General features: G+C 36.8%; 1 protein-coding gene across 2 annotated transcripts in view; it reads left to right on the forward strand.

The window, feature by feature from the left end:
- The first annotated feature begins 655 nt into the window (after nucleotides 1-655).
- The window catches only part of LOC105049539 (probable cadmium/zinc-transporting ATPase HMA1, chloroplastic), a 32,723-nt gene continuing 9,554 nt past the window's right edge, over nucleotides 656-23,824 (forward strand). The window contains exons 1-7 of one of the 2 annotated variants that reach the window (XM_073261668.1): nucleotides 656-1,253; nucleotides 3,122-3,272; nucleotides 3,380-3,564; nucleotides 9,706-9,852; nucleotides 11,040-11,235; nucleotides 13,647-13,759; nucleotides 20,848-21,086. In XM_073261668.1, coding sequence (XP_073117769.1) covers nucleotides 726-1,253; nucleotides 3,122-3,272; nucleotides 3,380-3,564; nucleotides 9,706-9,852; nucleotides 11,040-11,235; nucleotides 13,647-13,759; nucleotides 20,848-21,086 — 1,559 coding nt within the window. In that variant the 5' untranslated portion in view covers nucleotides 656-725. The remainder of the gene's footprint in view (nucleotides 1,254-3,121; nucleotides 3,273-3,379; nucleotides 3,565-9,705; nucleotides 9,853-11,039; nucleotides 11,236-13,646; nucleotides 13,760-20,847; nucleotides 21,087-23,824) is intronic. The other variant, XM_010929210.4, reaches the window with a different exon arrangement.

Raw genomic sequence — 23,824 nt, forward strand, 5'->3', positions numbered from 1 at the left:
CTCTCCCTCTCTCTTTCTCTCCCTCCCCCTCTTTTTCTTTTTTTCTTTCTCGACTATGAAATTACAATTTTTTTTTAACTTCAACATATGATTTTTGAAGGTTTGTGTCCTCTCAATCTTGAAATTGAGTGTGAAAAATCTAGTTTTTGATAATAAAAAATCTGTGCATCATTAAATGATTCAAGATGGATTAAGATCTATTGTTCATAAATTGTGTGAGCAGCGGGTCTTACGCGATTATAGACTATAAGAAAAAAAAAAAAATGAAGGATATAGTATTTAGAGCAAGCCAGGCTTCTCCAACTCAATCTTAAATCGAAGAAAATCTTAATTTTGATATTAATATTAGAAATTTTATCTAGATGTTCTAGAAATCATTTTTTTTATATTTATCATTATTTTTTTGTAAATTTTATAACATAAAATTTTGTATATTCTTTTATAGGTCATTATGGTTTCTGTTCGATATAAATGTGAATATATGTTAGCTGCTAATTCGCCGCCCGGTGCCTCTGGTATCCCGTCGTAGAAAACGGGGGAGGGAGGTAAAAAAACGTTTCCCATTTCACACTAACGCTGCCCCACTCCAGAGTCATTGTCGCGAAACTATTAGCACATTATGTGGATCATACGGCGAGACTCCTCTGTCCTTATAGCTTTTCTCCTCTCCCACCAAACCCCCCGGCTATTATTGTCCCTTTCCCGCCGTGCTCCAAGATCCCCGGATGGAAGCACTCGCCCTCGCCACAGCGGCCGGCGGGAGCAGCCCCACCCTCCGGTTCCTCCTCTCCCGAACGACCAGACCCTCTCGCTATTTCTACCATTCCACTCCACCAAAACGCCGTCCCAACTCCCGCCCAAATCCCCATTCCCTCTCAATTCTCTCCAACAACTCCCTCTCCCCTTCTCTCCGCTCCCGCCGTCTCCTCCCTCCCTGCTGTGTAGCCTGCAAAGCCCATGGCCATGGCGATCACGACGACGATCATCACCACCACGACCACCACCACCACCATGGCCACGGTCACGGCCATGGAGGGGAAGGGGAGCTTAATAGGGCTCAAGAGGGGATCATTCGATTTGCCAAGGCCGTAGGGTGGGCCGACCTGGCAGATCTTTTGAGAGAGCACCTGCAGCTGTGCTGCTGCTCCATGGCGCTGCTGCTTCTCGCCTCCGCCTGCCCGTATGTCCTCCCTGATCGAGCCGCGAAGTCCTTGCAGAATGGTCTCATCGCCATCGCGTTCCCTCTTGTCGGGGTAAGAATTTGCTAATCGTTCTCGTGTTTCTTGATCAAACGAGAAAATAACTAGGATTCTTTGACAACACAGAATCGAAGAGGAATCGAAATTTTTTTCTCTGAAGTTATTAGGGTTTTACGCGTGCATAAACATAAAGGGGTCATTCTTGCTTGAATTATGAGTGCTGACCAGAATTCGAGATATCTCATGAATTTTAATCTGTAATTGGTATATTTCGATGACTTAATGGACATCACTTGCCTAAACATACCTTGTTAGTTCTTCTATGCTGGAATATACTAATATTCGTTATTACTTCTCCTGGAGGCAGACTCCTCAAGTCTATCTTTGTTTTGCTCCTTTGATTTTTCTTTTCCAGAGATCTGAGTCATTTACTTATTTGTAGAACTTTGACCTGTGCCCTTCGAACAAGGATGTGATCTTGTAGACAATAAAATGGTTTGAGTGCACATGTGTTTCGAGAAATTAACAATGTTTGGAATCTTTTATTGACAACATTGGAAACATGCATTAGGGATTAATAAGTGAGACATGCATTAGGAAGCAGTGGTGTGAGAGCCCGTTATATTCACATTTGTAGCTTTATCGATACCAATAGAGTAAACCAAAGGGTGGGCTCAGGCCCTTGTCTCTATTGTCTTTAATAGATGATCTGAAAATTGATGTTTGGTGTGGCTTGTGTCATATGCTGTATTCTGCATATGAGCGATCTGGTATTAATTGAAGATATGAGAATATGGTTGCATGCTGAGGCACTTTGGAGGATATTGTTGAGCTGATCAATTTAACTCTATTATTGCATATTGTTTGCAATTTATAGTGGAAATGTGAATGATATTCAAGGTCTCACATAAATTTAATGGCCTCAATATGTCTTAGCTTATTCTCTTTATCATCTTGAATTCATTATTCAATAGAATGGTTCGTAAGAATTTAAGTGGGGCACATGTCAGGATTGAGCTTCATCAAGTGTTCTTGTGATTCCTAATTGGTAGCCAGACCCTATGAACTACAAAATTGCACGAAACTTGACAAGAAAGCTTGCTACTTCTATTGGTGGTGGATGCCAGGTCTTATGGGAAAAATATCAACTAGAGATGTGCTGTAATTTGACTCAAAGTCTCGCTACTTCTGCTATTCCTTCTAAGGCTTGAAATAGGGTGACAAGGCCTTGACATTGACTCTGCACTGGCTTAACTTGTATTTTCACCGTTCACCCCAAGATGCTACTCTACTTGCAACTTGCAGTTTCTTTCACCAGCTTGTTTCTCATTGACTTTTCCAAGAATGATTCACCATATTAGACTTTATGTATTCTGATACAATGCACACGAATGCATTTCCATTCTAGACTTAGGCATTTTTTTTATCAGTATTCATAGCATTTTGTTTTTTTGGCACCAGTTACAAAATTTGTTATTTTGATTGTTACAGTGGCAGTATTCTGCTAAATACGAGAAAATAAATGCTTTGAAAGTTTCTTAATTGTTATAGGAAATTGAATTGAATTTTCTGGATTGTACTTGCTTTTTAAAAGTCGAGAATGTAAATTAATGACTCTGGAATGGGACAAGGTCCAGCAGTTGCTGTTAACATAGTCTATCAGGTAAAAGAGCCGGTATGCTGGACTGTGTTGTTAACTGCTATAACTTTATTCTGTAGCATTTTGTAAATTCATATGATTACTTCGAGTAGCCTTAATTTCCTTTTCCTGAGTTACAGTCTGTAATGCTTCAATCTGAATCCTTTCTATGCCCATAATCAAAAAAAAATAAAAAATAAAAATTCAACAACCTTTTATATATCAAGGGCTTCTTTTTTGTAAATTGGGAATCTCTGAGTCCATTTTGTTTTCTATATTTTAGGTTTCAGCAGCTCTTGATGCTGTTCTAAATCTTGCTGCTGGGACAGTAAATATCCATGTTCTTATGGCTCTTGCAGCCTTTGCATCAGTGTTCATGGGAAACTCATTGGAAGGTGCCCTGCTTCTTGCAATGTTTAACCTGGCCCACATTGGTAAATGATCAGTAATTAGCATCGAGCTCCGATGTTCTTATTGTCCTCCAAATAATCTAAATATCTGAAGCCTCTGATGTATTAATGAATGGCATTTCTCTCTGCAGCGGAAGAGTATTTCACAAGCCGATCAATGATCGATGTGAAGGAACTCAAGGACAACCACCCAGATTTTGCACTGCTGCTGGAAGTGAATGGCGATAGACTACCTCAATTCTCAAAATTGAATTACACAAAAATTCCAGTGCATGACCTTAAAGTGGGTTCTTATATTCTCGTCAGGGCTGGTGAGGTCCGTGTGCAGAAATCTTTTGCATGTTTGTACTATAACTGGATATTTCTAGTTTATAGTTCTCCGTTTCAGATATGGCACTAATATTGTATGATAGGTTGCTGTCGAGCATCATTATGCACACACCATTATACCAAATGCTAAGTGCAGATACTGTTTCTGTATATTGGTTAATGGTTATTAACACCTTCTTGTATCAACCAATGCTATAGGCCCATATAAATTTGATTATTACCCTCATTAAAAGGTTGTTGCATAACATGCTTATTAGCAGTATAATTTAATTCTTAAATGATATTTGAGTTAATTTGAAGCATTTTCAGCAATGGAGAGAGAGCATTGTCAATGGGTCTTTATTGCCCATTTCACCAGTGCTTTGGGGTGCTGCAGCATTGATGTAGGTTTTTTCTAAATTAGGATTAGTTAATTTGCTAATTTTATTGAGTCTTGAGGAGTAGGTTAATATCTCTTATTTTCTTGCAATTTTCATAATAATTTTCAGAGATATTTTTCTAGTGAATTTCTAGGTCCTTTTATGGGTAGAATTGTCATCTATAGGTCCTACTTTAGGTCTAGGATAAGTTAGAAAAGATTCAAAGTCATCAGAACTGTGATTTGGAAAGATTTGATGATCTTTTCTTTGGGATCCATTGGGACAACAGATGTATTAATATTAGAAAGTCCTTAATTATCGGTTTTTGATTTGATGGAGTTTTGCTTTGATCAGGAGTCCTATTTTGAGTCAAATAATGGAAGTTAGTAACCTAGGTCCATTATAGAAGTTTGAAGTCCTTGTATGACTAGGAAAGTTTGTTGTAGGGCTGTTTGAGTGCTTATAAAAATGGGTCCATGAGGAATGACAATTTATGTATGATTTATGAATTTGATTAAACAAAGTGACTTCTTCATGGAATTTCATCCTCTATTATTGTCTCTCTGCTCTACATTTTTTCTTCTCTTCTATTTGACCCCTTCTTCATCTTTTTCCTTCTACTTTCGCGCCAATTTGTCTATTTAAAAGGATAAATATGGAGATACAATAAAAAAGGGTGTACCTTGTTCATGAGGCTCTCACCTTGGGATGGCAACAGGTAGGGTACCCACAAAATTTGCCCTACTTGTATCTGAATATGTTTAAAATCTTACCACCCAAACTCATCCACAAACTTGATTACAAAATTGAGCAAAAATGCCAAACCCATCCTATTTAAAATTGGGATACCCACCAGGTATCTGAACCCATCCGATTAACCCTCATTCATATTCATATTATCATGGGAATAGAACTCCATAAATTGAATATTTTCTTTCTAGCCAAAGAAGAATCCTTTCGATTAAAAATCCCCCAACCCTACAAAAGATAATGCTTCTACGAAGATTAAGCTCTCAAAACCTCGAGGGACCAACTCACACCACCACAACTCACGCAAAATCCCATATGCTTGAGAAAAAAAATCCCAACCAGAACCTAGGAAACCCCTCCGATCTCCCTTAGGTGCTCTTCTTCCCCATAGATCTCCGAAAAAGAGAATGAAATGAAAAGAAAAAGAATCGAATACAAAATGATCGATTTGTGGCAGAAGGTCTTACCTTTTAATTTTTTCCATCTTTCCTTTGTTGTCATTGATTTTTCCTATGTTTTCCCCTTATTTTTCCTCTATTTTTTTCCATCCTCAAGAATCTCAATCAGGTGTGGAGCATGCAGTGGCAGCCGAATAGGGAAGCTTGGACAATGGCTGGGGTTTTGTATTGGTATTTATATATAAGAGTTCAAATGGTATAAATATATTAACAATCAATTTATAAACATAGCGAAACCTTATCCCGTTTGGTTAAGGTAGTGGTTAGGTTATTCAAGGATTTGGAGTTCAAATCCTCTCATCTTCCTATTGTACATATATTTTATAAAATTTATAAAATATATATAATTGGGTTCGGATAGCGGATACCTAAGGGGCAAATCCCAAACCTGTCCCAAAACTGAACAGGCTTAATTTTAAATTCCAAATCCTATACGGCATGTGAAATATGTACTATTGGGGTTCGGGATGGGTCGGGTATGTTAGGGTTCGGGATGGGTCGGGGCAAATCCCAAACCTGTCCCAAAACTGAACAGGCTTAATTTTAAATTCCAAATCCTATACGGCATGCGCAATATGTACTATTGGGGTTCGGGATGGGTCGGGTATGTTAGGGTTCGGGATGGGTCGGGTATGCGGAAAAACCTGCCCAACTACCATTCCTACTCTCGCTGTTGCAAGGTTTGGGGAGGGTTAGATGTGCACAGCCTTAGCTTGATGTGTGGAGAGTTTGTTTCCGAACCCACACCCAGATCACAATGGAGCAACCTTCCATTGTGCCAAGGCTACCCTCAAATAATCAGATCTAATTAGGTTTAAAATTTGTTTCTGCACATATCTATATTATGCGTAGACCTATCTCTAAGGAGCTGCATCAAGCATACCAGCTATGATTATTTTGTTTCCATGGGCAATTACTGAAATTGTTGGAGTTTGATCTTAGCTCAGCCAGGTGCCATAGTATTCACCAGATAGCAAAAGGTGATTAGGGATTTAAGAAGATATTGTCAAGGTAGGTAGGTATATTTGTTGCTTGTCAATATTGGGGTTCTCTCTTTCTCTGTCTCTCTGTGTTTGCCCTTTTGTCTTGAGTGAACAACAATTGAAGGACAAGAATCTCAAAAAAAATATTCAGAAGTTGAACAATACATCATTAAGCTTAGTTTTGCCACACCTTCGCTGAGTGGCTTTGTGCTTCTCAAGTTTTTAAAAGTGGACATGGTATGTGGGTAGTTGGGGGTACTGCATAGTGCATATGCAGATATTTTTGAAATATTCAAGATAAAAAGGATAAAAATAACAGAAAATTAGCAATCAATAGATAAGTATTGGAAAAAATAAATTGTATATTTCCACCTGCTTATTGAAAGCCAATTTTAATTATGTTACATGGTAACCTAAAGGAATCGACAATATGCTGCTGTTTTTTCTGTGCTCAAATTTCAAGTATGCTAGTGCAATGAACAAACCTACTGATTACAAGTGAAAAGGAGAGAGAGAAGAGAAGTGAATGCACTCACTAGCATAGGGCTCAGGCTGCATGTAAAGGCTACCTGAGCCTATGCGAGCATGTAATGCCCCACGATGTGGTTCAACCACAATGCAGTGTGGTCATTAGACTACATCCATTTATGCAGCCACATGGACGCCATTTTGAAATAGCTAGTGATCCTTATCTTTTGATCGAGTGAAAACAAAAATTTTCTGACTGGTACATTATATTTACTTGGGAAAATCAACATGGCAGTGCTTATTTAAGGATTTAAAAAAAATTTCTCTTTATAAACTTATGGGGATGGTTTTTTTTGACTTGCATCATTTTTACTCTTTTCAGTGCTGTCTTCTCTATTTATTAGAATGATTCCATTTGGCTTAAGCTTGCTTCACGATAGCAACATAAGTTATGGTCCCACAAATTGCTGTCAAGATCTTGCTATCGACAATCCAGATCATACAATCTGGATCAAAATGGCTCTCAGCTATCTGGATTGGATCCCTGGATCAAGATTAGTATGTATTGTAAGATTGAGACTTGGACTATTCAACTAGTGGATCATACGATCCTTTGGATCTTAGGATCCAAATCCAGGTTATGTTTTTACACATTAATGTCCTTAGTTTGTGCACTTAATACCAATCAGTTTCTTTAACTTTTACAGTGATTAATTCACATTCAATCAACTTCCAAAACATCAACTCAGCAATCTCCTTTATATCTTTAACTTTTAAGAATAAAGAGAAAATAAAATTAATGTTTTGGAGCTACACCTATAATTATCTCTTCACCCATTTTGAAAAAAAAAAATAATTCCTTCTAAAATCTCTTACTTTGCAGTAAAATCGAGTTCAATAAGCCTATGGCTATATACATTTCTTTTTGTACTGTTGGGGATCGATAAATCAAATTAAGATATTCTATTGACCTATATGATGAAAAAGAAAAAAGCTAGATTAACTAATTGGACATGGTGCTTGTTTATTGGGCATGGTAAAAAAAATGAGCATGTTGTTTTTGGAAAATCAGGTTTTTATGTTTCTATATGATGGTTTGTTGCTCTTTGTTTTTACTGTTTTAATGTGCTTTTTGGCTTTTCTATTGTTTCAATCTTACTTTTTTTTAATGTTTATAAAAAATAGGAGAGTATTTTGCATTTTACATTTTGCGGTCTGATCCAGAATCCGATCCACTTCAACTCCCTTTATGACTTATGATATGATCCCAACACCCAATCTTGACCAAGTTGATCTCACAACCTAAGAACTTGGTTCCACACTCAAAAAGGGAACTTAATCATCCAATCACAGCACTCAGCCAACCATACTTTGAAAATTAGCAATATAACCCTCTAAAACACGAATAAATAAAATGTGGACATCTAATAAACAGAGCAATGCAATTAATGAGATCATTGAGATGAGATAAAATCAACACATTTCCAGTGCCCAAATCTTCCATTTGCATGTCTCAATAGCTTGGTTGCACAACATTTGTAGATATTCAATAGTATGTTTTGAGAAGGTGTATTTTCTTCTTCTTAGGGACTATCTCAAGAAAAAAGAATGCCTGTTAGATTACAAAAAAAAATGGGAATAAAAAATTCAAAACAAGTTTCTTATTCTTGTTTATCAAATAATGCTGCTTTGACCTCTTATCCGTTTGTTGCATGTATCTGAATACTATTACTTGTGTTTCTTTTTAAATGCCATCCCTTTTTTTCCATCTGTTGTTTGTCAAATACAATGTATGTCACATCGCCTTTCTGTTTGAGAGTGCCATTAATTTTAATTCACATAATTGTTGATGAACTTTCCAATCACAATGACGATAAGATTCTAATATACTAAGCTATTGATATTATATGTGATATTTTCATTGATTAGTATGGAGCATATTATTTTTTCGAAAATCACCATTAAATTAGTGTGCATATATATGCAAAATATAAGCAGAAATCATATTGGATGGTATCTGCAACAGTTTGGACTTTGGACTTTCAGCTTAACATGGCTTGCTTATATCTTGGGGCGCTTTCTTTTTATTCACTTATTATCAGATGGCATGGCTTAGTGTTCATGCATTTTGATCTAGTTTGGTCTACATTATCATTTTGATCAAGTTTCCATGTCTTGGAAGTCTATCATGATAATTTTCTGTCATGGAAATTCGATATAATATGATTATGAATAATCAGCCCCATTGATGCTCTTAATTTTTCTTATAATATTTTTTCTACAAATAAAACAATGCTGGAAAAATTACTCTCTGTCATATGTTGCTTTTATAGTTGTGTGAAGTTGTTGATGCTATTGTTTTGCTTTTGTTATCTTTATCAGCACCAATATGCTTGCTGAAGATAATTCTTGTTTTACATTCGATTTTATTAATTTAACAATTTATTAACCAATTCCATCCTTTGTGCATCATGAAAACAAAATATATTGAATTATTTAATACATACTTCACCATCTTTGTTTTCTTGTTGTACCTAGCATGACACTATTTTTCCTTTTTAGAGGACTGCCATCACAAAACATGACATGTTACGGTATTCTTGTTCATAAATGGCCCATATGGTTAGGAGTTAGGACGCATGGTTCTTTCACACTAGGTGTGTGTTAATGCCTAAGGCATTTGCATTATACCTGAAACACTATAAGTGTTGCTGACTTGCTGTCCTCTCTGGTTATACATTTTAAGAGCCCAAAGTACTCCCTTTAGGATCATTTTAAGCTACATTACCACTCACTGCTGGGTCTATAATCTTGAGGATGCAATTTCACTTAGGGGGGTGTATGTTCATTTAAGCATCACAAGTACTAATGAAGTGATTGATACGAGTCCTGCTGTGAGTATGATACATTATTGAAACTGTAGATGGATTCCCCCTTACTTTGCCTTTGTTACCTTCCTGCGTGCTAGAGTAGAGTTTCTTAATGAGGGTATCATTTTTTCCCATATCATAGAGTATATGTTATTTTGTGGTTCATGTCTCTTGAAGTGTTTTTTGATATACATAGTGCTTATCATATATTCTTACTCAAATTTACTTATTTTGATCAGGCTGTGCCTGTGGATGGGGAGGTCTTTCAAGGTTCATCTACAATTACTACTGAACATTTAACTGGAGAAACTAAACCTCTAGAAAGAAAGGTTGGAGATAGTATTCCTGGGGGTGCTAGGAATTTGGAAGGAATGATGATTGTTAAGGTTTGTTTGAAATTCCATTACAAGTTATATTGTTATATTATTTTCATCTTAATACTTTTTTCTATTGCCTAGGTCGTCAAGCAGATATAGTTCTTCAGTGTGATGTTTTTCTTTTTTCTTTTTTTTTTTTGCTTTTGTATCTTCTAGTATTTTGATTGATTCCTTTTGAGCTCGGGAGCCTTCGGTGGAGAGGTCATTTTAAGAGTTAGCAAGAAGATAATAGATGCAAGTAATGGACATAGATGTAATGTTGCTTAACATATAATTACCATCACGAGGCACTACATTGAAAACATTTTCTCATATGTGCCTAGGTTTGTCAAACATTTATTGTGGTTATATTTGTTGCCTTGCCAAGTTGTCCCTTTTGTATACCTTCTTTATTGATGAAACAATTATATTGTTCACCTGAAAAGACAAAGCAATCATTTTTCTCCTTCAAGTGGTTTTTACAAATACTTAGTATAATTCTGTTGACTAAATGGAATTATAGATATGTTTCTAAAATGCATATAATTTGGTGCAGAGAATTTTAAGGGTTCAATATCTATACTGAAGGATATGCATATTTTCAAATTCTCTGCATGTCTGTACTGAAGGATTTGACTATTATAAGGACCCTCCTTATCTTGGGCAGTATTAGTCAGCATGCTCCCACATTAGTGTATGGCAACCCTCATTATGGTGTATTGAACAATGGTAGTTATTACAGATGTAGCTGATTATCTTTTACATTGATATATTTTTTAAGATGTACTTTCCATGTAAGAGGGTGAGCCTTGGTGCAACAGTAAGTTTGTATTGTGACCTAGGTATCACAAGTTCAAAACATGGAAATAGCCTTGATGCATGCAGGGATAAGGCCGTGTACGCCTGACCGTCCCTAAACCCTGTAGTGGCAAGAGCCTTGTGCGCTAGGTGGCCCTTTTTACTTTTCCATATATTGTTTGTATGATGGTACTTGTGGTTTGGAAACTTGATGTTGTTTAAAATTAACAATAGGCTCTTAATCCAAGTACTTATTAGATTTTCTATGTTATGTGTGTTGTATTATTCTGGATTAATAATCCAAGTACTTATTAGCTTTTCTTTTGATTCCACAACTTCTATATCTACCAGCTTTTGTCTTTAAATGTGTTTTAAACTTGGTAATTTATCTAGCTACCTTTTTCCCTTCTCTTCTGTAGGCAACAAAGTCTTGGAAGGATTCAACATTAAACAGGATTGTGCAGTTGACTGAAGAAGGGAAGCTAAATAAGCCAAAGTTACAAAGGTGGCTGGATGAATTCGGAGAGCACTATAGCAAGGTTGTTGTTGCTTTATCTTTGGTGGTTGCTTTGAGTGGACCATTTCTTTTTAAATGGCCCTTCATTGGAAACTCAGGTACTTCCCTGCTGTATAAAACTATTTTTTTGTTGTTTCTGATACTGCACACATATTTATCTAACCTGCATACTCGTTAGGTCCTATCAAACTTCTATCTCTTTCAAGTGGTTTAGTTGAATCTTTTAAGCATGCTCCATTATAGTTCCATTTACCACAAATTGTTTTAAATTGCAAATGCTACACTTGATCTATAGTGAATTCTTTCAGCACATAGTATTTGTATTTATTTGTCATATATTTTTATATATTGTCATTATATATATTGTCAACCAGGAGTTAGGACCACAAGGTCCTAAATCCTATGTGCATGTGTTATTCTCCCATTGAAAAAGTGAGTGAAATTTAAGGCACTAGAGTTCTATGGAAGTCAAACTACGAGTTTTTATTTTTCTGGATCAACTTTCCACTATTGACAGCTTATTTGCATGATGCTAGATGATAGATACTTCAAAGGCATAGTTTCCTGAGACAAAGTTAAAGGTCCTGCTCCTGCATATATGTAGGGAGGTTGCATTCAAAAGCAAATGAACACTCTAGCAAAGGCATGATACTCAACTTGGCTTAAATAAGGACCCTCCTGCATGGTTCGTTTGTAGTGGTATGCTCTTAGAAGGCCACAAGTGAGACAAAATCACTTAGCCGAGATTTTTACATGCACAAGTTTTCCTAATCTGCATGCAGCATGTGCATTAAACATATGGCATGCAAGCCAAGAAAGGAGTGCACTCGTTTTTTGTGTGGAAAGGTGAAGTGGTTGTTCTGCAAACTAAAACAACATTTAGATCTGACTCATTTCTATACCTGTCAGATTGCTCAAAGCTCTGGTTGAGATTAGGCAGTGCAGTTTCATGGCTGCCATTGCATAGTGTCAGGGCTTCTTCCTGGAACTAGTTTGCTGGTTGGTCATTGGGGCATGGGGGGCATGCAATGACAGGGGTGTGATTTCACATTTAGTGGTAAACAGTTTGTAAATTCATTTTCTGAAACTATACTGTCAAAATGAAATGTTTGATTTACTATTGTACACGCAGTCCATGGTCCACGTCCCTGATGCCACAACTGTTCACTCTTCTCTTAATATATTTGCTTCGAGGCCCCATTGATGTGTGATTATAGCACATTATGTAGAGCTTGTTGGATGATTTTATAACAATGTCTAAACCTGATATACGGGCAGAATGGGATTCACCCGGTACCAAGGCACTAGCCGGTGCCTTGTTAGTCATTTAGGGGTCTAGGTGGCTAACCAAGAAATCATACATAAAAACAAATCCAAAAAATGATATGAGTCCAAGAAATACATTTCAACATCTAAAACATATCAAAGTTGTCTTTGTGGCAATGGAGGCAGTGGTTACTCTTGCTTTCACTGCTCAGAGCATCATCAGCAGTAATGGCCTTGGTCATTTTTTCTGGTGGAGGCAGCAATAGCAATAGAATGAAAAAAGGGAAAGATTGAGGAAAGACAAAGAAGAGGAAAAGGTATAAAAATTAAAAAATTACAAGCATTTGTGCTGTTTGCCTTCACGAGCATTGGCTGAAATTCTTGGCCCTGAGTCCCACAGCCACTAAATTCCACACTGTTGCTCTCATCTTTCTCTCTTTTCCTCTCTTCGTTTTCTTGCTTAACCTAGGGCACAATGCAATAGGGTAACGTGAGGACTGCACAAATCATGCTTTACTTGCCTGACCCAAGCACTCGCCTATGCATCCATAAGATATGTCCAGGATGTCTTGGCATGTTCTAGTGCATGACTTGCCTTGATTTAGCCTGCAGGTTTAAGTGAGGCGCTGGAAAAATATGGCAAATTTTGTTAAGCCAAGTTTTCTAGTGCATCAGAAGTTACTGTTTTGAATAAATTATTAGAAGCCTTCACGGTTCATGGCAAGGCTGAAGCCCATTAAAGGAGTGAAAAAAATTCTAAATTGATTAAATTACAGCAAAATAAAAGAGGAGGCAGTTTAACATCTTGCTGTTCTCTTCAGCAGGGGACATGATACTTCCTAGTCTATCACTCCTCTTTTTCAAGTTCTTTTGCCTCAATACATAAAGCACCGACACATATGGTTCTCTTCCAAATATCTGATACAGAGGGCTTTGAAGTAAATTTTCCATATAGAAAAAAACTGACGGACTTGATAAGAGTTTACACTAACTAGTTACGTCAAAATCTGAGGTGATAATAATTGGACATATGAAAACCTGCTGTGCAAATTCTAATTGCTATCTGAATTTTATCTACTTATGCTTCTTAAGATGTGTATGCATGCCATAACTTAAAAATGTTCCTTTTTGTTGTATGGAGAAGTTCTGTAGATATATCATGGGTGATGCTTTGATCTATCTTTTTTTCTCTGCTCGACTTTGTATCTTTATAACGTTTCTCTGATAGCATTATCTCTTTTAGTTTCCAGGGGTTCAATTTATCGTGCCTTGGGGCTTATGGTAGCAGCATCTCCATGTGCATTAGCCGTAGCCCCTTTAGCATATGCTACTGCAATCAGTGCATGTGCTAAGAAGGTAATATGGTCACTCTTTAGTGCTTTCCATTGGTAGAACTGTACTGACATATTATATTCAAATAATTTATTGATTATTATGGTATTTGCTCGTAATCTTTACAGATGTTTTGTTTCTTTATTGGTATCCACTTGTTCACATATTGCTAGAAGTTCATTCAAAATATATTCTAAAATTTTTATTTCTTATGTCTGATGCATACAATATCCTTTTTCATTTACTTTCAGGCTTAGAAGGGAGGGCCAACCTCTTATAATTGTTCATGATTTTTATGCTCTCGTTCCTGCTTCTTATCTAGGAAATCTATATTGTGCATAGCCTCTCCCATCGATGTAAGTTAACTAGAAAGTAAGATCAAGAAGAATACATATTTTGAAAGAGGAGCCATAAGAAATCATCTAGCAGCTAATTACATTTCACCCTAAGGAAAAGAATACCATCACAGGCAATTTCAGGCATCATCTTGTTGTGTTTGAAATAGCCTATTGTATCAAACATTTAGTTACCACAATTTTTTTACATGGGATTATGGCAAATTTATTTTCTAACAAGGAGCTACAAATCTTGAAAATGCTTTTCCTGGATTCATGAGTTGCCCAGTTATTTGCTCGAGGAAAAAAACCTTGGTTTATGTTTGTGAGGATATGCCCTTATTGTGCTTTAAAATAACCTATAATCTCAATCATTCACACAACAAAATTTCCTTCTAGTGATTTTATCTGATATATATATATAAATTTTCTCCGATCTTATGTCTTATTGCATTCTCTTTAGCAAAGATCTTAGAACAATTAAGCAATATTTCTTCCATAACTTGTGTGACTTCTCATATACATTGTAATACTAAACTTTATTTAAGTATTATTATGCATTTTTCTGGAATTTCTAGATACAATCTGCTTTGCAAGTTGAAATCTAGGTGCTTTTTTCCTAATTTTTTCTTTAATTGTAATCTTCCATTTACCAAGCAGTGTACGGTCCTAACTTTTGGCTGGCCTCATGAACGTCAATAGTCAGGGCACTAAATGAGATGGTCTTAAAACCTGTTCCTCTTCTTTTCTTATTACTATATCACACAAGTGGCCACAAGCTTTTTAACGAACCATTTGTAGCTACAGTTGATAAACAAGGGCAAAATTAGGAATTTTCTGTTGGGGGGGGCATGTCATTGAATGGTACTTGATATTTTATACCAGTATGCTGTGTATTAATGTCACTTAATTTTACTTGAATTCTGAACATCTAATAGATTAACCAAAATTGTTAAATTCATAAATATGATATGATTCCTTAAAAGGCTTTAAATTTCTGAAAATGTACAGGTGTTACTCTCTATTATAACTTTATATTGTGACAGATAAAAATGCAAATCTATGCATTGATTTAAGTGTTAACTAGGCCTGAGCTAATTTAGTTTCAGTAACACCAAAAAAGGGTTAAAATGTGTTAGATCACCTTCCCTGCACCTGTGGAGGACTGGAACCAGCAAGCAATCACCAAAAAGGGGGGTGGCACAATGATGGAGGCGCTAGGATGCAAGGGGCGCCAAGAAACCTTAGGCGCTAGGGTTTCCTTCCTTCCAAACTTGGCAGGTGGAACAAGAGGGGGCGGCTAGGGTTTGCTGGTATTCTTGGCTGTGTGCATGGGGAGAGAGAGGAGATGAAGAGAGAAAATTGAGAGAAAAATGATCTCTATTAATTGGCTTAATCAAAACCCACACACAATGTATACTTATATACAAAGTCAATATGACTTGACTCAAAAAACTCCTATGGCTAACCTAATGTGAGATTGTGCTCATCCAAGCCCATGTACACCCATGACTTGATCCAATCACACCTCCTTTGGACTCAAACTCAGCCCAATACAAGTTAGCTTCTCAAGGCCCAAATCTTCTAGACCTCGAGACTATGAAGGCTGACAGCCTTTCACCCTAGGGCCCAAATTAGCCTTAGAACTTCCATGAATGCCTCATGGGTCATGAATCTTAGCCTTTCCCTTGGCCACCTGAGACTGGGAGCACCACACCAGGTCTTACAAAATGGCCTTAATGATTGGGGAAAACAAAACAGAAGGCCTCAATAACTTGGTCACTTGAATGGCCTTATTGCTACCCCAAACCTTTTTATCTCAATCTAAATGGAGGTGTCTTCATTATGAAATTTAAATGAATCCTCAAAATGAGAATTTTATTTGACTAAATTAAGCTAAGGTAACGTCTTCGTATTGATGTTTGATTTCATATTATTATCTAGAGTTTGCATTTATATAAGCTATCTTCTATAGAATTTGACATAGAAGTGCTGAAAAGTGACAATATATGCCGAAGTTTGTGAAATTGCTATTCAAGCTCTATCAAATGGGACCATCTTTTAACCAAAAAAACATAGAGGAACATTTCTCCATGTACTCGTACATGTACATACATACATACATATATATGGAGAGAGAGAGAGGGAGATTGGGCTACTCTCAACAGTATTTAACTCCTAATACTTCTTTTTAGCCACAAATCTGCTTTAAGATAAATGCCATGATAAAAATATGCCCACATTATACCATTTTTACTAATGCTTGCTTTCTTCCTCACCTCGTCCAATTATCTCTCCCTCATGTCCCTCGGAATGGCAATGGGTAGGGTACTCGCAAAATTTGCCTTATTAGTATCTGAACCTGTTTAAAGTCTTACTACCCAAACCTGATTACAAAATTATCCAAAAATCCCAAATCCATCCCATTAAAAAATGGCAAACACATTGGGTACCCGAACCCGCTTGATTGACCTTTATTTGGGTAAGGTTATTCAGGTACTTGAATCTGCCTGATCAACCCGAATAACTAGTGGTTAGGCTTTCTAAAGATATAGAGTTCAAATCCTCTCACCCATATAATACGTATATATTTCTATAAAAAATTATAAAATATACATATGTTAGAATTATGTTTATTTAATAAGTCCTTATATAGGAAGGACATATTTAGTATGTCTCTAAATTTAGTATACTCTAAACGTGGTATGTACTTGCTTTCCAAATATGTACTTCTTTTCTTACGTACTTGTTTCTCATCTATTTAAAGAGATGGGATCTCATTAATGAATTGAATTTCTTTTAAACTTTTCATTTCAACATGGTATCGGAGCAGGTCGCTGCACCCTCTCCACAACCCTAGCCCTCCGTCGCCCCTCCTTTCACAATAGGCTACAGCAGCCCTGGTCGTAGTAGCCCTCCCACATCATCCCTAGCCACAACAACCCATGTCGCAGCCCCTCCTCTTTGTCAGCAACCTTCAAAGCCCTCCTGCATCACCCCTAGTTGCACCAAAGTTCCAACTCCCTTCTCAAAAATTCTACTTGTCTCTACCTTTCTCAAAGCCTTTTAAACCACCGTCGTCTCCACTTTCCATCTCCTCGTCAGCCTTCTTCATTGTCTTCCATCGTCACTGTTAGAGATCTCTGGTCACAGTTGTCTTTGGTTCTTGCTGGATTCCTAGCCGTCATCTAGGACTTTGGATTTTTGTCTTTGCTAGATCCTTACTACTGCAGTCCTAAAATCAAGTTGTTCACGCAATAGCAGTTTATCCTTTGCCATCTTGGAGGTCTGATTAATACTTGCTGTTTGCTGAAATTTGCTTGTGATTCTATAAGATTGGCTTAGGGACTTCCTGTGCATCTCGAGAAGCAATCTATTCTTGGATAAATCAACATAGGTTCCTTTCCTATGCCATGCAAAAGTCTTTTGGTTGTCTTTTTGGCTGTTTACTAATCACGGAAGTGGTACATTGCCCAGGATTTCTCTGACTGTCGTATAAAGGTATCCTTCCCTCTTTTACTGTCTGGTTGTCTGATTATTTTTGTCCTCCTCTCTGACTACTAGGGCATCCTTAAATCGCAACAACAAACAACTCTCGACACCTTTGACTCTCAGTTCTGATGCTGCGACGAGGGACCTAACGGCGACTATGGTAAAGCTCAATGACACTAACTACCTTTTGTGAGTTCAATCGTTCGAACTATTTATTGGTGCCCAACGAAAGACGTGACACCTGATTGAAGATTCTCTAAATTTCAAAGATCCTACCTATGACAACTGGCTAGCTAGTGACGTTGTGTTATGTTGTGGTTGTTGAATGGCATGGAGGAAAAGGTTAGTGCTGGTGTCATATTCCTGAAGACAGCTAAAAAATCTGGGACACCCTCAAGGAGATGTATGGCCATAAGAAGAATATTTCAAGAGTTTTTGAACTCTGTGAGCAACTCTTCATATTGCAGCAAGGTGATCAACCTGAAAGTACTCCTGTTACATTGGTCTAGAGTTTTGTGTTGAAGATGCAAAATTATTTAAAGATGTTACACGATGGATGAGGTTGATAGGTAAACTCATCTATCTCACTATCATTAGACCAGACATAGCCTTTGCAGTGGGGGTTGTAAGTCAGTTTATGCAAAAGTCAAAGATAGTTCACTGGAAAGCAGTCTTGAGAATATTAACCTATGTTAAGAGTTCATTAGGAAAAGGTCTACTGTACAAGAAATATGGACATCTTAGAATTGAAGCCTACTCGGACTCTGGATATGTAGGAGATAAAGGGGACAGGAAATCTACGTCAGGTAATCCTATATTCTGGAGAAGTAAAAAGCAGAATGTTGTTGCCAGATCTAGTGCCGAAGCTGAGTGTAGAGCTATGGCACATACTACTTACGAGATGATGTGAATAAAGTCTCTGATATCTGAGCTTGATTTTGATCATTCTGATCCTATACAAGGTTTAAGGTTCCGGTGGAACGTCTCGTGGGACACTAAGATGAGGTGCCATCCTATGTATCGGGACAAGACCATCCCGTTAGTATCCCAGCATGCTGATTGGGACATTGGGACATCTCTTATCCTAAGTGTCGGGATTGGGCGGGACGGCGGTGCGTCCCTTTTCATAGAAAAATCGGAACGGTCCTATCTCATGGGATTTAAAAGCTTGATCCTATGCATATATATTGTGATAATCGGACAGCCATCTATATAGCCAGCAATCCTGTGTTCTATGAGAGGACCAAACACATTAAAGTAGATTGTCATTTTGTAAGAGATGCTATGATGAACAAGACTATCATAACATCATTCACTCTATTATCTAAGCAATTAGCTGATATTTTGACTAAGCCTCTGTCTTTGGTATTTTCAACTGTATGTGTAACAAGCTGGATATGTTTGATATATATGCTCCAGCTTGAAAGGGAATGTTAGAATTATGCTTATTTAATAAATCCTTATATAGAAAGAACATATTTAGTATGTTTTTAAACTTAGTATATCTCTAAACGTGATATGTACGTGCTTTCCAAGTATGTACTTCTTTCTTGAATTTCTTTTGAGCTTTTTCTTTCAACAATATGTTATCGTGTTCAGGTAGCAAGGAACCGAGAGTCAAATCCCAAACCAGTGCCAAAACTTGGATTTTAATTTTAAATCCTTAACCCTTCTCAAATCCTATAGGGTGTTGTTAAATGGTTTTATTAGGATTCGGGATGGGTCAGGTATCCCAAAAAAACCCATCTGACTGCCATCCCTACATGTTCCATCCCGATTCTTCTGCCTCATGATGTCTTGCAATCACCCCAAACCTACATTGCCTATATTTCTGTCTAGAGCTAGTTTGCTCCTAGATCCACTACTAGATGAACAATTGATGGGAGTGCAGGTCGGCGGCCTTTGTTATGAGCCTCCGAAGATCTCCTTTTTTTTTGTGATGATCATCAATGTAGATCATGTTTGATTTAGTACCTGTATCCAATCTATCAATGAAAATAAGGAGGGAGCAGCATCCAGCATTGAACGAAACATCAAGGGTGGGTAGGGGAGGGAAGAATGTGATGGGGTAGAGGTGGTCGAGCTTGTCCATGGCATAGGTGAGGGCATAATGGTAGTAAGGGAAGGAATAGGTAGGAAGAGCGATGACAATGTGGTCATGGATAGGGTTGCATAGGCTAAATTTGTTATGGTAGTGGCATAAGGACAAAATGGATAGGCAGCGTAGCCATGGCGACCGTCAACCAGCAAGGATGGGATTAGGGGCAGTCAGTGGGTGGTGCATAGGGGAGGACTAGAGGAGATGAACAAGAGATTGGGAAGCAGGGGGGGGTTAACGGTGTTGAGAAGCTAAAGCATGGTTCCTTTTCCCCCTTTATCATACACAAAGCTTCAAGTCTCTATCCCATGGGTGAAAAGTTAGAAATGCTATGAGCTAAATACTATTGAGCGGAGCGCCCTTACTCTCTCTCTCTCTCTCTCTCTTTCTTTATCTATCTATTTATTAAGCGCGCGCGCGCATGCACATATGTATATTATGCGTGTGTGTGTGTGTTACCTAAAAAATTCTGAATATTCCTGAATCATACCTAGATACCATAAGTTTCTTATACTCTTTTTATATCTTATTTACCTTTCTCGCATGCGCACACACACATATGTATATTGTGTGGGTGTGTGTGTGTGTGTTAAAAATTTGTGAATATTCCTGAATCATACCTAGATGCCATAAGTTTCTTACACTCTTTTTATATCTTATTTACCTTTCTCTACTCCCTAATGGTTTTGAACTTCATCAAGGTGTTTTTTAATACTTTTAATGCTTTGTATTGCATATGTTTGTCCTTGCAAGATATACCTGTAACTCAAAGCTTGATCATCTGACCATGGACGTGATATTGATGATCCATGTATTTTGGAGTTGTTGGGTCTGAAGGCTTGATTTCTTCTAGCACTGCATGTTTACATCAATTATTATATCAATGATCATAATTTAAACTGATTACAAAAAGAAGTATTGTGCTCAAGTGGAGCAGCTAGATTCTTGATTGGAAAATATTTGCAACTCTTTGGGAACTCCAAGGAAAATTGCTAGAATTGCTGTATGCATTTTGTAGTTTTCCTGGATTGCACTACATTGAGTTTTTCTTTTATTTTCCACATAATACTTAAAATGTCAATATATTGATAATGTGATTGCTTCTGTTTTTATCTTCTTATTTTCGTCTTATGAGTATAATCAATACAATTTTATTAGTGTCTGATTTTGTTCCTTTGTTTTTGTAGGGAATTTTGCTTAAAGGTGGGCATGTATTAGATGCCCTTGCAGCTTGTCAGTCTATTGCATTTGATAAAACTGGGACCCTGACAACAGGGAAGCTTATGTGCAAGGCAATTGAGCCCATTCATGGGCATTTGGGAGGAAGAAGATACGAGGTTCCATCGTGTTGTATTCCAAATTGTGAAAGTGAAGCTCTAGCGGTAGCTGCAGCAATGGAAAAGGGAACTACTCATCCTATTGGAAGGTAAAATAATAAAAATGAAGATCAATAGCAGGGGAAGTTATAGTATGTCTTTGTGTTATTGTCATTGTAATTATGTTTGTCAAAAAAATTGATGCTCGTCAGAAAGGACAATTCAAATAATTTTCTGCTAGCTGTCTTTCAATTTCTCTTTGGTGGGTAAAAGCTTTCCTATCTCTGTTTGATGGGGTAAAAGCTCAAAAATATACTTACCAGAATTTAAAGAACACATTATAAGAGTACGAGCAGCATTTTACTGGAGGAAACAGATACAAGCTAAAGTCATAGGAAGTTACCTAAACCACATTCAAGTATGCTTTCCTATTCTGAAATCTTAAAGTGTAGCTGGTGATTCTCATTGTAGTTTTCCATCCATAATATGATCTAAGGAAAGTGATTGCAACAGTTGCAATGGTGTATTAGCCTCTTTGATCTAAGTAGGATTGTTGAACCTTTTGTAATTGTTTGATTTCCTCATCATATGAAGTAATGATTAAAAATTAAGCAAAAATATCTGTTCATTCAGTCCAGAGGTCCCATGACCAGCAAAATTGAGGGGACATAGTTATGAATCACCCCCTTTCCCCCTCTCCCCAAACCCGCTTCTTTGGAAAAACTCAAGATTTGTACTACATTGAAGAAACATAATGTTGAGTTTTGGCGCACTAAAAGATTCCATCTGTCAACTTTTCAACCAAAAATTTGCCTAGAAAACTCATCTATACCTATAATACCATATTGGAATCTCATGCAAATTCTATTCAAAAAATACCATATCTTTTTCTATGCAAACTTTATGCTATTATATGATTTTTTTTGTAAATTACCTCATACCAAATTGGGAACTTCTCATTCATATACAATTTGTTGGCTTTCTTTTCTCTCCTAAATTTTCCTAATTTCTGCTAAATCATGACCATAAATCAGTCTTGTTCAACTTGACTCCTTTTTTTTTGTGTAATAAGGGAAAAAGGGTAACAAGTGAATTATATTTCCAACTTTTTTTATGTTTTTTAATCATCAGAGTCTGGCCCATAATCCCTTCCAGACTTGGAGTTTAAAATAAGTAAGCTCTTTTGAACCTCACTGCCTTGCTCGCTTTCCTCTCTTTCTCGTAATCTTCCTAATTTCTTATAACTCCCAACCATCGAATCACTCCTAAGTTTTTGACATGGATTGGCCTTTTCTATTTTTGTATGATAAAAGAGGTGAACACTATTGCACATAATATTTTCTACTTACAGATTTGAATTGTCAACCTTGTTCCAAACCATGGATTTCTTAGTCAATTCTAATTTGCCAGCTCCATTCTGTTTTTCTTAAATCTCTACTAAATACCATACCGTAGGTCACTCCTAAATTTATGGCATGGGGGTTCTTCTCCTTGATAATATATGGTATACTAGATATGCTTGTCTTTAACATGCATTGCACATGTATAGTTGCAAGTAAATAAAGTAAAAAAGGAGGGATCTGACATGAAAGTATGTGTTTATCACTTTCATGATGAACAATGTGTACCAATTTCATATTTTAGACTTATATTTTTCTTTCATTCTCTTCCATTTGATAGTACTATAGTGAATCTATCATTTGTCTAGTGCTGCCTTGGTCTGATTCTATATTCTTAATCCATTTTAAATGTTGATGGTTGTGTTATTGCTGCATTACTTCTTTCTTTGTTAAGGGAGAGTGGATTCTTGTTGATATGGAGAACTATTGTGACCTACATGGAAGATATGCACACATCGTAACCATGAGTGACAGGTTTTAGCCAACTATCACAGCTGTCTAAATTATCTTCTGTTAATTTCGGTTGAGGATTCAAAATCTCGCATAATTTCTACCATTGTTACCTGCCAGCTATCTCAGCTATCTAAATTATCTTCGGTTAATTTTGGTTGAGGATTCATAATGTTGCATAATTTCTATCATTGTTACGTCTGGTCTTCTTCACATCTTCCTAGTTCTTCTAGACAACTCCATCCTTCCATTATCAGGGCAACACCTAAATGGTGCAACTTCTATGCATCCTCCAATATGCACATATTATTAATTTCCTATAATTTTTAGATTTGCCGCATTTGTTCCTGAAGATTTTCATTTCCATGATTCTTATCTTGTCTTCCTAGACACATTTTGTTTTTTGATATTCTGATCCATGCGACTCTGGCAGCATTCCTGCTTTCATAATCTAATGACATGTCTTAAAAGCATGCGGTAGTCTCAGGCTATGTCAGAAACTTCTCTCAAGTTCAGTTATTGTTTTCTTTTTTCTGTAACTATACCTTGTTTATTTTATCTGTCTTATGGATGGAATGCAGAAAAAATGATTGCATGGTGTTTCCATTGGTAATCAATATTAATCATGGTCATTCCATTAAACTTTTGCTTCATATATTCTGGTTTTGTTCTAATGATTACTGATACATCCTCTACTTGTTTACTTTGTTATTTAGAAGCATTCAACCCAATTCTACTAAGATAAGGATTCATACATCATGCATTAAGAACATGTAACATGGAGCCTTATCTTAAAAGTCATTTCATGTATAACAAATGCAAAAGATAGCAAGTGTAAATGTGCAGTCAGAATATCCCATATCTTTTTCACAACCAAATCTAGAACCTATTAGTCCTCTGATAAATGCTTAGACACTCCAACATCCCGACTTGCAATTATCAGTATCTCATTTGGAGGTAAACATTTATATGTGTATAATGTTTTATTTAGCATGATT

The sequence above is a fragment of the Elaeis guineensis genome, chromosome 8, assembly GCF_000442705.2.
Source record: "Elaeis guineensis isolate ETL-2024a chromosome 8, EG11, whole genome shotgun sequence".
In the NCBI taxonomy this organism is placed as follows: Eukaryota; Viridiplantae; Streptophyta; class Magnoliopsida; order Arecales; family Arecaceae; genus Elaeis; species Elaeis guineensis.